Below are 13,621 nucleotides of genomic sequence, written 5' to 3'. Positions count from 1 at the left end.
GGGGCACCGTATTCATCTCAGACTATACGCTAAGGCTAGACCCTCCCTCTAGGCTTGATGGACTCACCATCTTCCAGCTGCAGACGCAGTCCAGCTATTTAAATTCTCGGCAGATCATCATCAACGCTAACGCAATATCTTTCTCCTCCTTCCTATCTGTCCCTCTCACCCTACCTACGACCCGACATGTCGAGACGCATGAGCTAAGGCTTGCCAGGAACAGGAGTCTCATCCCAACTATTCCCAGGTTTCTTACATACCGCTTCCCCCTAACACAGTATGGGTTCCCGCCCTTTTTGCTACTAGCATTCGGTGAGGTGATAAGGAACACGTCGCCATGCGGCCTGGTGCCCGTGCAGGAATTGAACAGCCCGTTACGGACCTTGTACGATGTCCTTCCGACCCTATTCCAGACGGCAACCCAGTCATTATCTGCAAAGCACGTCTTGGTGGTCGATAACGACACACTCTGTTCGACACGGAAGCCGGCGGTGAAGCGGATGGTCATCGTCTTGGTCTCGGTTTGGCCTATGGAGCAGACGCCGTTGCCGCAGTCTATTGATTCCTGGTTGTTTTCCTGCTGTTAGCATTGCTTGAGAGAAGGCTATGGATTAGAAACCTACAGTCACTGGATATTCTGTGCCGTTTGGTGAGGATCGCCATCGCCCTCCTGGATGGTGGTCGGTGTCCAGTGGGAACACGGATTATACTGACGCTTGGGAATGTTGTTCGGTCCCACCATGGGTCTCCAACTCGAGACCCGAATTGTTGCTCAAAACATTGCACGGTCAGGCGAAGGCAGGACTTGGGTAAAAGATCAATATTCCATCTACGCGCGAGACAGCTTGGCCAAAAGACCATTTCTATCTAATCGAAGAAGGTGCTCGATATTGAAGGTTATGGATGGGAAGGTACTCCTTCTTCTAACTCTTGGCGGAAGTTCTTCTCCAACTTTCTTAGGATTCTTAGGATCTTTGGGATCTTTGGGATACTTATCTTTTGGGAGAGTCCGGGGACTGAATTCAATACCGTACAGGTCTCCCCAAATAGTGAGCACCGTGCGTACTGTCATGGCCCAGTGTCATGACATTCCAAGAGTGCATTGTCACGTGCCTGCGTGCCGCTTTCGCGGCACGCATGCCTTGGCATTAGGTACGGTGGCCCAAGTGCGTCTTAGGCCCAATTAAAAAAGTTTGGTTGAAAAATGGCCCGTGTCAGCTGCAGGCACTAGGTACGCGCCAAAGGGTGTCATTCGAACTCCAACACTACAGGTAATAATGTACAGTATCAACCCCTGAAAGTGCAACCACCCCCAAGTGCAAAAACCCCCCAAAGTGCAAAAAAACTAGCGGCCCAGATTAATTGCACTTTCAGGGGTTGATACTGTAACCTTGATTCCAACTCTCTGAAAGCGAGGTAATGAAGCAATGAAGCAATGAAGCAATGAAGCAATGAAGCAATGAGAGCCACGAAGTGCCAAGATTTAGGGTGTGTTCCGTAGCATTTTTTTTTTAGCGTTTTCACCGGGTGAAAATGGCCGGTGAAAATCGTATTCCATAACTTTTTTAACACTTTTGTACCTTTTCACCCGGGTTATACGTCTTGTTTACCTAGTGAAAAGAAATAGCCCACTTTTTAAGCTTTTAGCCAACCAAATCGCTCGCATCCATCTTCATTCCTTTTCACCCAGTAAACAGAAAAAAGGGTGTTTTGCAAAATACATCACTTATTGAACGCGCTAAAATAGTATTGAAGCCGCTATAACCAACCCAATTCCAACGCCAAAACAATATGATTATCATTTTCACCCAAAACCCTACAACCTGGTGAAAAAGCCGGTGAAAATTGGTTCGTGCAACCTTTTTAACCGAAGTACCTTTTTCCCCAGTGAAAAAGCCCAAAAAAGGGCTACGGAATATACCCTTAGGGTGACAATGCAAATAGACCCTGGTCCTTCTCCAAATTTTGAACCTTGATGAATTGGGGTAGAGTAATAGTGTAAATGGATCCTTCCGCCTTCTTAAAAAAATAAGAGAGGAAGAGAGAAAGAAAAGAGGAAAGAAGAAAGAAGGAAGAGAGAAAGAAAAGAGGAAAGAAGAAGGAAGGAAGAAAAAAAAAAAGAAAAATGAAAGGTGGGAAAAGATAGAAAAGATAAAGTTTGGGAAGGTTGAAGCGGTTTCAAAGGTTAGTGGTTAGCGCTTAATATCCTAAGTATGAATATTGAACGCCGTAAATACTTTAGAGGCGTTAATCTAAAATAGTCGACGGCTGAGGCCAGTTGAGAGCTCGGACCAGTTTTTAATTGGGCCTAAGACGCACTTGGGCTACCGTAATTAGGCCCACTCTATGTGGGTCCCAGAGGTTCTGGCGCGCACATACTTGTTCTCGTGCAGCCAGCCCACCTTTGCACTTTTCCTCTTTCTTTCTTTAGCTTTAGTTTTGTATTCGATTTGTGCCATACCCCTTGAGCTGGCTTTCTCTTGCTGAGTGTGCACGCCGTCACACGTACGAACTGCTAAGGGAAGTCTCGCCCGGTGCCCGTTATTACGACCCAGCAACTCTCATTCGCGCACCAAGGTTGTGCCTTCGTATAGTGTGTGGTGCCTTGGCCCTTCACTGGTAATCGAGGTAGGATCGAATCTTCCTTAGACGCATCCGACTGCATCCAACAACCCACTACGGACAGAGCTTGCATCTCTGTTTGTGGTATAAAAAGCGCAGCAGTCCCCACGCCCACACCATTTCCGTTCTTCTTCTACATTTTCACCAAATCCTTCCAACTCGGCACTCCTCTTTCCTATCCACCACCCGCCAGTCATCGTAGCGCTCTATCTTGGACTCGTGGGCATAAGAAGTGTGTTAATTGTGCTATGCTAAGAAGACAAGAAAGGAAAAGAAATGTGGAGGGCTAAAATACATGGTGGTGTGGGTTGACTGGGCCCACGTAACAGACGATGCCAGTGAATAGCAGGGAGGTGGGATAGACCCCACTACAACACGCCCCCGTAGCCCGAAACGGCTTCCAAGGACTCATCACGAGTAAACAAACAAAATTATCCATAATATTAAATCAAGCCCAAAGAACAATTCTCTCCTCCAATCCAAGCAACCTTACGAATCTCGCGTGCTTATCCGCCTTCAATAGCTTCGTCAAGCCATCTGCAATCATCTTCTCCCCTTTAATATAAATAATCTCAAACTCCTTCGCTTCAACCTATTCCATAATCCACTTAAAGCGTACATCCATACACCAGTTACGGCCAGAATTATTACGGTTAAGCACTCTATCCCTCGCATTCTTACTATCCGTATAAAGAACCTTCAAAGGTAGTTAACCGTATCCCAATTCTTTTATTATATACCCAATCCATTGTAATAACTTAGCTATCGGTACAAAGTTAGTAAACTCGGCCTTTATAGTACTTATAATCACAAATACCTACTTCTTTAATTTCTAATATACTAAACCTCTAATAATAAACACAATGTAGCCTCCAATACTATAACGGGTCATAGGATCATCAACGTAGGAAGCATCCCCGAATACCTTCATATCCATATTTACTAGCGAAAGCTTACCTCCCAAAACGATTCCCACATCTACATTCTTAATCAAGTACCGAAATAGGTACTTCATAATAGCCAAAGAACTGGTAATCGGCTTCGTATTAGCCTCGCATAATTTATTAACAATAAAGGTAATATCAAATCGGATACCCATAAACAAGTAGTTCAAACTACCCGTCTTCTTAATATAGGACTTCTATTACTCTAATAACTCGTCTCCCATCTTATAGTCCCCAACCTTAACGTCTTACGGCCATAGTATATTAACTCCATACAAATCACCATATTCAAACTTCGTAATTAATAACTTCGTATATCTAACCTAAAATATAAATACAGTACGTTCCTCTCAGTTTCTTACTACATTAAATCCCAAGAATATCTTCACTTCTCCCAAATATTTCAACTTGAAGTATTATAATAATTAATCTTTAATTTCCAAGATCACTATCTCAAAGGGCGCCGCAATCAGGAAGTCGTCCACGTATAGTACCAAAAGTGCTCCCAACTTCCCATTACTAAACAAGCATACATCTAAACTCACAGGTTCAAAGCCCAAATTCCTCAATATCAGCAATAAAGTATTAAACCAATAAAAAGGACTACTTTTAAAACCATATAGTACCCTACGTAATCGACAGACCAAACATTTAACACCCCTTAATCCTTTTTCTAATCCCGTCGGTTACTCTATATAATATTCTTTCCCAAGTAGTATTAAAGCGTTCAAAAAGGCCGTATTAAAATTAAATTAATAATAATCAAAATCCAAAACTGCTATAATAGCTAGAAAAATCTTTACGCTCGCCGCATTCGCTACGGCCACATAAATATCTTACGATATCCCAAGAACCTTACTCAAAGTTACCGCAAACTACCTAACGCACCCTTAAATCGGTTATCTTCAAATCTATATTTTCTTTCTCATTATAAACTCATTTTCTAGGAAGAACTTCCATTCCTTCTTCAAAGGGAAGCAAATCGTATACGCCCCGTTCTTCCAATACTACTAATTACTTCTCCATAGCTAATTTCCAATACAACTCGAAATTTTCCCGTTTTTTAGCCTAGCGATAATTCTTCGATATCGACGATAATGTTCCAAAATCAAAGTCATACATCACTTTAACAGAACTAAAGCATAAAATTTCCACCTCCTTCTATATTACTCCTCTCTCTAGCAAACTATAATAAAAATCAAGGATATCTATATCTACAACTCGATTATTACTGTCCACCACCTTCCACTAATTGCCTATAGAACCTAATATCGGCGCTACTCGTTGAAGGTAGCGTATTCTACCCGGTAGCGCTTCCTATTATCCCATTATCCGATTCTCCGCCCCCGCGGATATCTCAAGTTGCTCCGCCGTCGCTACCTCTATCTCCGTTATCATCACCTCCGCCCCCATAATAGTCTAAAGTTAATCCGTTATCGGTACTTCTCGGTCCGTCGTAGTAGCTTCTTATTCCGTAGGTAACAATTCGTCGGGCAATAGCGCTATCTCTGTATCCGCTATAATTTATTATAACTCCATTATAATTATTGAGGTCGTTATTAAAATTCGAGGGGGTTTTAAAGGGGTATCTATCAAAGGATCCGGTGATAACGACTAAATCTGGTTTCGTCGCGATAGAATCAGTTCCTCTTCGTCCAAATCATAGGGATTAATAAATAGAGAGTTATTAAAAGGTTCATATTCCTCCTCTTCATCCACAAGAGATTAAAACTTATTATTATTACTATTATATTCAATCGACGTAACCACCTCCAAGTTCGACGGTATCGCTCTCTATAATACTCTCGGCTATATTCCCAGAGTCTCCCGCGTTAGCCTCGGTAAAGTTTATCTTCCCTCCGGGCCTAGGATTTATTATCTCGGGTCTAAAAGTATTTCCGTCGGATTTAGAACTTAGCCTCCCGGGTCTAATACCTATCTTATCGGGCCTAGTAATAATATTAATGGTCCTAAACGTTCTATTTCGAAAGTAATTATTATTAAACTCGGAGATATCAGCGAAAGTACTCTCGGCTATATTAATTATTATAGTTCTAGCGTTAATTTTAATATTAATATTATACTTAAGGATAGCATAATTAAGGGTAGTTTAGGGTTTGATAATTTAATCCCTATAATAAAGGTAATTATTAATTCCTCTAATACCTTGTTTAATTCCTTCTAACTATTAATCTCCTTAATTTTCTTCGTCGATTACTCTAATGCCTTCTCTAGTCCCTTATTAATCTCCCTAATCATTTCCATCAATTTCGGCTGGTTAACCGTAATCCAAACCTCTTTCTTACTCTCCAATACCTTATTTACATCCTCAATCAATTAATTAGAAAATACTACAATATAATCTAATACCTACTCCTCTAACGTTTAATTTTTATTAGGTTCCAAGAATCTAACTGCACTTACTTTAATTAATTTCTTATATTCTAAATCCCAAATATAAAAAATCCTCCTATTCAAATTAATATATCCAATTAAATAATTTCGTTTTAAATATTCAATAAACTTATCTCCTTAAACCCGTCTCTATTTCTTAATATAATAATACGCTATATAATAGTACGCTTTTAAATATTTAATATTTATTTTTAAATTTAGAATACCCATTACCTTACTAAATACTTCGTATAGATTAATATACTTATCATTAGCCTTAGTAAAAAGAAGATTCATTACCTTAATTACCGAATTAATAACTAAGGGCTACAACTCAATAGGAATATTATATTCTAGTATTATAATTCTTATTTTCTCTATTATTATTCTACTAACTTGTTTTAGGATGCTATTTATTTAAAGGGTATAAACCGGTATTTTAATAATTTCAATACCCTCCTAACGACCCTAAGCTACTAATTTATCGTTCTAATAATCCTTAAATCCAAATCTAAACTCTATACCTCTATTTAAACCTAAAACCTTTACTTTCAAGCCTATTTAAAATTTAACCCATTTCCTCGATTCCTTAATAGCGACGAAGCCTTTACTCTTATTCCTTATACCCTTAGTCTAATAGAATCCTAATATTATATATACGAAATATATAATATATCGAACCCCCAAAAAACTAACCACAATGTAATTCTATATATTAATCCTTATAAATTCTAACGGTCTAATAGTTACTGGATTCGAAACTTTATAAACAATATCGGTTAATTTACTTCGAAAATAGGCATCACAACTCGAACTTATTCTTCTAGCATTAACTAATTTTATACCAGTATTATTATAAATTTTAATAACCTATTCCTTACCAACGTATATAAACCGTCGATATATTATATTATAATTAATTGTAACTATTAATACTAATTTTAAGGCTTAATCGCAATATTTTTTATCGATATCCTACAGCGCTATAATCAGTAAGACTGGTAAATTCGTAACCCAATTACATTAAACCTCCTCTCCTACAAATTTTCCCTTCCTAATCGTTATTTTATTTATTTCTATCGACTATATTATACCGCTATCTAATAATCCAATCGTTATAATTAAATTAATTAGTATTGAGGGAGAAAGTATAGCGTCTTTAATTTCGATTAGAATCATTTTTCCTATCTTAGTAAGGAAATTTAATTCTACTACCCCTATATAATACAATCTAATTCTCTCCCCATTACCTACTTAATAAATAACTAATCTTAATAGAGGGTATAATTCGGTAAACTATTTAACGTCGTTAAAAATATTTAATCTATATCCACTATCGTATAATACTATATTTCATATTATAATTATTACCTCGGGAGCTTATTAACCTTTAATAAAATTATATTAAATGCTATTTACTTGAAATTAAATAGCCGGTTCTAAATCCGTTAAGAGCTCTAGTAAAAATCCTCCTCCTCCCAATTATCAAAAGACAGACCTCCAAAACCAAATAGTAAATTAGAATTGACGGTAATAGTAGGGGGGTTATTAATATTACTATTATTACCCGCGACAGCAGCGGTAATACCCGCGTTCTTAAAGTAAACCATTACCTTCTTCTTATTAGGCCAAGTATCCAGGGCCTTATCGGGTTCGCACTACCAATAATTAAGGGTACTAAAGATACGGTAATAATTATAAAAGAAATATTTCAAACCTTTATAAATTTTTTTACTATAAACGTTATAAATAACCCGCTTATTGATATTTTTAATTTTAATTTCTTTAATCTGCTTAATCTTAACCTCCACCTTTACTACGACTATATTAGTATAATTCTTCTAAGTATTAGCCAAAGTAGACAATCTAGCTAGGAAGGACACCATCGTCAACTCATTCTTATTCATATCAGCAGCTCAAAGCATAGCCTCGTTAGGAAAGGAACGTTTAACAATATTAAAAAAGTTAGTAAACTCAACTTTATCGTCAATAACGTATCTAACATCTTTAACACGCTTACGCAAAGACTACCAACGCATTAAGAAGGCCTCTAAAGTAAGGAAAGACGTATATTTAATAATTTAACATTCGTTAAAGACATTGCTCTTAGCTTCATTAATAACGCTCGAAATATTACTCTTAATAAAGTCAAATAGATACTTCGGGTCGTCGTTATCCTTATCCCAACCGTTAATAGATAAAATATTTTAAACTTTTTCGTTACGGATAGTAGAGTGAATAATGGCTATAGCCTTAGCGTTATCTATATACTACTAATAAAAGCACTTCTCGTTTTCATCCTTAGTCTTATTATTAATTTTAGGCTTATCGATTGTCTTCGTAATATATAGCTTAAATCCTTAAGAGGCAAACTCAACCTTTAAAGCCTTAGCCCAAGCATCGAGGTTAAATTCGCCCTTCAAGGGAATTAAGGTGGCGGCGTTAAAAGATATAGTGTCGCAGTCTTAGTTATTATCTCAAATGAAGAAATTGTATAGTATCTCGTTGGTCGTATTTTTAATTAAATTAATAGGAATAGTATGAAGGTAGACGTGTTTTGAATCGCTAACAATCTTTATTAACGATTTATCGCTTAATAATCTCAAATTTTATTAGGGCTCTTAATGCTTTGTCGCTTGACAAAGGTTGTTGATTCGTGAAGAGTACTCGTAATAACTCGTAAAGGGTACTCGTAAAAGGTTGCGACGTACACTCGATATTACAACGACGTGGGGTCTTATTCTCAGGTTAACTCGCACTCAGTATTACTTGTTATTCTTAATACTCGTAATAACTACGCACAGCGATGCGATAGATCGCGTGCAGAGGGCTTATAACCTCTTGGACTCGTGGGCACAAGAAGTGTGTTGATTGTGCTATGCTAAGAAGACAAGAAAGGAAAAGAAATGTGGAGGGCTAAAATACATGGTGGTGTGGGTTGACTGGGCCCACGTGACAGACGATGCCAGTGAATGGCAGGGAGGTGGGACAGACCCCACCACAACACTCTACCATGGCGCCCACGCGCAACTCGTACCTAGCGTACAAGCGCGACACCAGCTATCTCATCTACTGGATTGTGCAAACATCCAATTCCATCATCAAGTCTCTAGCAGCGTCCGATAGCCCTGTGGATGGAATCGATGGCGCCCCTATGGTGCCTCTCACCTCGGCCGGGATCACCGTTGCAGGCCTGATTTCCCTTTCCAAGTTCGTCGGCAAGCACATCGACAGTGCTCCCTCGACTATTCTCGCCCTCTTTCAATCCGTCATCGAGGCAAGAACAGCTGCCCATGCCGCTTTCCAGCAGATGACAGCCAGGACTCCGGACCCGGATGTCGAGAAGAGCAATGATTCTCACAAGCGCTTTATCGATGCCTTGAAGGAATCGTTTGATGCCCTTGGTGGTCGAAATTGGAAGCCCAATTCCTCTTCCGACGAGTCAGACCTTCTGGCCAACACAGAGCACGCCAAGGAAGAACTCGATCGCTTGCTCGCCAACAAATTCGGTGCTCTTGAGATTCATCGGTCTCCAGAAGCCGATGAAGCCTCTGACCAGGAGGGACCTCAAGAAATTGACACCAACGTCCCGCGCCAACGGAAACAAACCAAACCAGGCAAGGGTAAGAAGGGCAAAAAGGGCAAAGCCAAGAAGAGTTCAAAGCCCAAAGCTGCCCCCACCAAGGAAGAATCTCTCGAAGGTGTGCCACTGGAGAGCTACCGCATTATTCAAGATCAAGATGGTATCATTACGGACTACCTCATGGCTGTTTACGATCTTGTTAAGGAATACATGACCCTCCGAAACTACTTGCAAGGCATCTGGCGCGAGGTGGCCTATGACGGGCTCAATAGCGCAGTAGCGGGTGCCCTTTCCAATATGGCCATTGCCATGGTTCAGCGCTCTGCGTCCGAGATGTTTGTCGATTTTCCCGACCATGACTCCTATGAGACCGTTATGAATACGATTACCCGTGGGAATGTAGAGAAGGCGCAGGGCATGTTCCACATCTCCCAAATGCTCTTCGAGCCAGGCAGCAATACCCCACAGAGAATGGAACAGCAGGACGTGGATATTAAGGAGGAGTTCCTGATTCATGCCTACCACGATCTCCTTGATTTCGTTACCGATTTCCAAAAGACGCGAACGGGCAAGCCGACCAAGCGGATGCTGGAAGAGATCAGGAACTGGGATCCCAACTTTGACCTGAGGCACGCCACGAAGGAAGAGCGTATCAGATGGCGTCGCTCATATACCATCAACTGGCTCTATGACCTGGTCAATGTCTTTTCTTCCATTGTGGTTCAGCGCAACATTTTACGAGGCGAGAAGCACGTATACGAAAAGGTTGACTGGTCTCCAAAGGGCCCATGGGACCAGCATCGGCGACTGTTTGGGCTAAATGAGTTTGCTGGTTTCGTGACCTCTCTTGCCATGCAGAAGCCTGGCACTGACGTCCGAAACCGGATTCTTCCCCATCATGTCTTCCAACTGCAATGCATCGTCGATTCGCTAACCGTAACCAGGGGCTGGTCACATCACCTCCTCAAGGGACATATTGTCGTTGCACCGCCGCCCAGCTATAGGTTCCGTCCCCGCCGCGATGTCGACCTCTTCTTGGATCGCGAGGTTACGCGTGATGGTCGAGGCATTCTTCAGGCATTCGACGTTCTAGAGCAGCTCTTTGAGAGAGATGGCGCACTACACGGCGATATGAGGCGGCATGCGGCTAATCACGAAATTCTCGAGGGATTCCATCTCGACTATATGGATTGGCTCGGCGAATCCAAGTACAGGCATGGTCTCAATACCATCCCTCCTTCCCGCTTCTCTCACACTAATCCTAACGGACTGTGGGAGTACTCGCCCTTCCTTTGCGGTGTCGGTCTCGAGGAAGGTCTGGAGTTGGCGTATATATCCGGAACGACGATCTGGGATCGCGTCCCTGAGCCCATGATGCTGCTACACTTGCACAACATGTTAGTTCAAGAAGGCTACATCGAGAAGCCGGTCGGCCTATTTGCAACTTTACAGGAGCTCTTCCCAGAGTGCTTCTTTCCCGACGGAAAGCCGCCTGTTGCGAACTATGATAAGGCATTGCAAACAATGGTGGATCGCCGTGGCTCCCCGAGGGAAAGGCAACAAGTGAGAAGGGTTGCTGCCTCGGCAGCAGACATCCATGGGATCTTGAGCCCCAAAGTCAATGACTTTTTCCGGAAAAAATCCACTCTGGTCATCTTACGCGAAGCGGGCTGGAACATCGACCGCATTCCCGATGCCGATGTCTCTTTCCCCTCGGTGCTGGGCATGCTCCGCATCACCCAGGCAAAGCACGTTACTGATCCTGTCACGGGCAAGAAACGGATTGAGGAAACAGAAATCACCAAGAGGACCAAAGCCAAGGGCATGAGCGAGGAAGACATGTTCAACATGACGAAAACGATGGGGAAATTCCGGGCCGCGAAAATGAAGGCGAACGAGATCCCCGCCGAGCGGGTCGCCCATGCCATGCAGCCCGGTTACTCCCGCTTCCCTGATCGGTCCGATCCGCGCTCCACGCGTAAGGCGCGCATGGCTGCCGGAGGCGAGTGCGTCGACTTTGCCGACCGCGACATGCTCGATTTCATGAAGTTGGACATCCAAGCCGACATCTCGGGCGAGCGTCCGCTGTCGGCCCTGAACTTCCTCTGGGCGACCACGTTCTTCTACATGGTCTTCATGAGGATCGAGGAAGAGCTGGAGAAGAAGAGGAACCCACTTTGGGTGCGCGCGTACAAGGAGGCCCGCGGCCCGCTCGCCAAACAGAAGCGCCTGAGCCTGACGCTGTTGGCCATGATTGAGCAAGATGAGGAATGCTTGGAGGTCATGGCTGATATTTTCACGAACCCGCGAGCAGGGTTTTTGCAGTTCATTTACTGGGACGACATCGAGTTCGTGGCAGAGAATGTGGGAAAAGATCCCCGGCCCCGGCCCCGGCCTAGGTCAGCTGCTTCGGGCGGTGTTGACCCAGATCTGGATCAGTGTTTAGTTATGTAAATGGCTCAGCATGTTGCGAGGTGTGCAGGTGGTAAAGAGATATATTAGGGCATTGAAGTTGTACGAGAACCAGTAGAACATAAAAGTCGGATCATTCAGTCACTGATGCGGAAGTCTGGATGTTTCCTGTAGAAGACCTTATATTTGGTATTCTAGTATCGGAAAGCGTAAGGTAGAAGGAAGGGAGCAGGCTAGCTAGAGGTGCCTTATAGCCTGGTTATGTACCCGTTAGGGAGTGGAAGTTAGGTTCCTGTCTGTTTCCCCAACTCTGCGCATATAAAACCACTGGACATTATAAAACCCTACCGGATAGTAAAAATGTAGCCCAAAAAGGGTAAAACCGTACCTTTGAATCTTCTAGTACTATAAATCTATTAAGCTTTAACTAAAAAAGGTAATTTAACCTTCTTTCAATTCTACTTTTCTTTCTCAATTTATTAAACCCACTTGTACGTATCCTACTATAATAACCAGCTCACTACAAGTTATAGAACTAAATACCTTATTTTGGAATTATAATGTTTTTAATACCGTTGAGAGGGTATTGTGAAAATATCGGTGGGCTGGAAAAGGCGACAACGAAAAAGGGCTTGATTGTTGTTGTCTAATGGAAGAAGAGAAACGGAAACTAGGGCAGCCTAAATACCTGGAAGGGAGTGCCGGTGAATGGGCGAGGCCAGTGAATGGGCGGCCCAGGGCACGGACTTCCAACAGAAAAGCACAGTATGTGTGTTATTTAAATATATATAAATTAATAATTCTAAGAAGAATTAAGAGCAAGAAGCTCGCGTACGGTCGATGACCAAATAGAGTGCGCGCGAGCCTTATCTAATCTACAGACCTATATAAGTAGGGTGTGCAGGCTATAGCTATAGTTCAATTAATTGAACCGCCCATAAGGGCCCTGCAGCGTACGTGTATAGGTTAGGTAATTTAATATATAATACTATAATACTTTTCCGGTATTAAGAGCCGGTTATAAAAAGAGAATACTACTATCCTTAGTGGTCTAGTTCCGAACGCTATATATATATATGCGTAGGAATGCCTTCATTTCCTCGGTTTTAAAGTACGATTGTAAATAATTATAAATTCCTTTGCTTTATTTAATTTCTTTATTTTCTTTACTTTTATTAGCGTTCTATTTCCGGGTTTACTACCCTTGCGCGCTTAGTACTCTTTAACCAAATCCTTCGTATTGCTAAGTTCCTCCTTATTAAGTTATTTATTCTAATAATATTTATAGTTTATTTATTTAACTAAATATTTTTATCCTTTATAAATTTTATCTTCTCTATAGTTTAAAATTATGTTAAGTTCGTATTTTTCATTGCTAAAGTCGGTTTGGTTATCCTCTATAGGCCTAGGCGGCGGTTAATATTGGCTAAAAGGATTTTCGCCTTTAGGAGCGGCCTTTAAATAAACTATTGAAATAACGGGATGAATACGTATTTTGGGGGGTAAATTTAGGCGATAGGCTAGTTGTTGGAAGTCCGTGCCCTGGGCCGCCCATTCACTGGCCTCGCCCATTCACCGGCACTCCCTTCCAGGTATTTAGGCTGCCCTAGTTTCCGTTTCTCCTCTTCCATTAGACAACAACAATCAAGCCCTTTTTCGTTGTCGC

The 13,621-nt window shown here is 41.8% G+C and overlaps 3 protein-coding genes across 3 annotated transcripts; 2 read left to right on the top strand and 1 right to left on the bottom strand.

Annotated features, from left to right (window-relative positions):
• Positions 1-44: 44 nt before the first annotated feature.
• Positions 45-615, bottom strand: B0H65DRAFT_188238 (uncharacterized protein). The gene has a single exon (XM_062821603.1). It carries the CDS (start codon positions 506-508, stop codon positions 95-97), a length of 414 nt encoding a protein of 137 aa, XP_062681497.1. The 5' UTR covers positions 509-615; the 3' UTR covers positions 45-94.
• Positions 413-1,262, top strand: B0H65DRAFT_188202 (uncharacterized protein). The gene has a single exon (XM_062821602.1). The coding sequence runs from the start codon at positions 723-725 to the stop codon at positions 1,185-1,187; it is 465 nt and encodes a 154-aa protein (XP_062681496.1). The 5' UTR covers positions 413-722; the 3' UTR covers positions 1,188-1,262.
• Positions 1,263-8,918: 7,656 nt separating this feature from the next.
• B0H65DRAFT_464794 (uncharacterized protein) lies at positions 8,919-12,389 on the top strand. Its single transcript, XM_062826776.1, has one exon. The coding sequence runs from the start codon at positions 8,923-8,925 to the stop codon at positions 11,995-11,997; it is 3,075 nt and encodes a 1,024-aa protein (XP_062681495.1). The 5' UTR covers positions 8,919-8,922; the 3' UTR covers positions 11,998-12,389.
• Positions 12,390-13,621: the final 1,232 nt, after the last annotated feature.

This window comes from Neurospora tetraspora (assembly GCF_033439725.1).
Source record: "Neurospora tetraspora strain CBS 560.94 chromosome Unknown B0H65scaffold_4, whole genome shotgun sequence".
Classification (NCBI taxonomy): domain Eukaryota; kingdom Fungi; phylum Ascomycota; class Sordariomycetes; order Sordariales; family Sordariaceae; genus Neurospora; species Neurospora tetraspora.
This window is presented reverse-complemented; position numbering and strand designations above follow the sequence as displayed.

Bases quoted from the DNA above. Each gene is read 5' to 3' on its own strand.
- B0H65DRAFT_188238 (XM_062821603.1), bottom strand. From the start codon at position 508: ATGACCATCCGCTTCACCGCCGGCTTCCGTGTCGAACAGAGTGTGTCG.
- B0H65DRAFT_188202 (XM_062821602.1), top strand. From the start codon at position 723: ATGTTGTTCGGTCCCACCATGGGTCTCCAACTCGAGACCCGAATTGTT.
- B0H65DRAFT_464794 (XM_062826776.1), top strand. From the start codon at position 8,923: ATGCCAGTGAATGGCAGGGAGGTGGGACAGACCCCACCACAACACTCT.